General features: G+C 42.1%; 1 protein-coding gene across 1 annotated transcript; it reads right to left on the bottom strand.

Annotated features, from left to right (window-relative positions):
• LOC105520579 (olfactory receptor 481-like) lies at positions 1-938 on the bottom strand. Its single transcript, XM_011954386.1, is given in 2 exon segments — positions 1-635; positions 638-938. Coding segments are annotated over 2 exon segments (936 nt in total).
• Positions 939-1,195: the final 257 nt, after the last annotated feature.

The raw sequence follows: 1,195 nt of genomic DNA, 5'->3' as shown, positions 1-1,195 counted from the left end.
TCAGGAAAACCAATGTGTTCTTGCCATCAATTTTCGCATGGCCTCTTTCACCTCCTTATTCCTAAGACTGTAGATGAGGGGGTTCAGCATGGGAATCATCACCGTGTAGATCACAGATGCCACCTTGACCTGATCCGCTGAATAGCTTGACCTGGGCATCACATAAACAAACAAAATGGTCCCATAGAACAAAGTGACTGCAGTGAGGTGGGAAGCGCAGGTGGAGAAAACCTTCTTCCTTCCCTCAGTAGAGAGCATCTTCAGGATGGAGCAGAGGATGTAGACGTAGGATATGATTATGGTAAACAGCGTGCTGATAAGGACAGATGCAGAGGAGATGGCAGGGGATATTTCAGCAATGTAAACATGGCCACAAGAAAGCTTCAAGAGTGGGAAGAGGTCACAGAAAAAATGGTTGATTTTATTTGGACCAGAGAAGGACAGGTTCATCGAACAGCCTGTAAAAGACGAAGCGTTCATGAATCCACCCAGGTAGGAGGCTCCCAGTAGGAGGAGGCAGATGACTGGGGGCATTTGGATGGAGTAAAGCAGGGGAAAGCAGATAGCCACATAGCGATTATAGGCCATAGTGGCCAGTAGGAAGCACTCTGTGGTTCCAAACATGACATCAGAGCAAGCTGTGCTATACAGCCCGTGACAGGAATAGTTGTTTTCTCTCTTAAGAAACTGATGAGCATGATTGGTGTAATCGATGTGGAATACCCAATGTTCACAAAAGCCAAATGGCTGAGAAAAAGGTACATTGGGGTGGGAAGCTTTGGGCTGCTTTGGATTAAGAGGATTATGCTAATATTTCCCACTATGGTAACTATATAAACTGTTAGAAAAACCATGAAGAAAATGGCACATAACAGAGGATTGTCTGTTAATCCCAAAATAATGAACTCTGTCACTGTTGTATTGTTTTCTGTCTCCATCTATCCATTTAACGGTGCCTATTAAAACCAGACCAGAGGAAATTAAGTTGGTTGAAATGACCCCAGAGTTAATGTATATGCCTAAATGTGATCTTATTCAATTTTTAATATGGTAACTTTGCCTTATAAAATATTTTGTGCAAACAAATTTTCCTTTCAGATTCCATGAAATAAAACTGAAGACTCATCTTGGGATCCAGCTATTTTACCCCTATTTGTATACTTTAGAGTAAGTCTAATCACCATGTGTGCAAGAG

Source organism: Colobus angolensis, unplaced genomic scaffold, assembly GCF_000951035.1.
Source record: "Colobus angolensis palliatus isolate OR3802 unplaced genomic scaffold, Cang.pa_1.0 Scaffold381, whole genome shotgun sequence".
Classification (NCBI taxonomy): Eukaryota; Metazoa; Chordata; class Mammalia; order Primates; family Cercopithecidae; genus Colobus; species Colobus angolensis.
The sequence above is the reverse complement of the archived record's forward strand: the minus strand, read 5'-3'. Positions and strand labels throughout refer to the sequence as shown.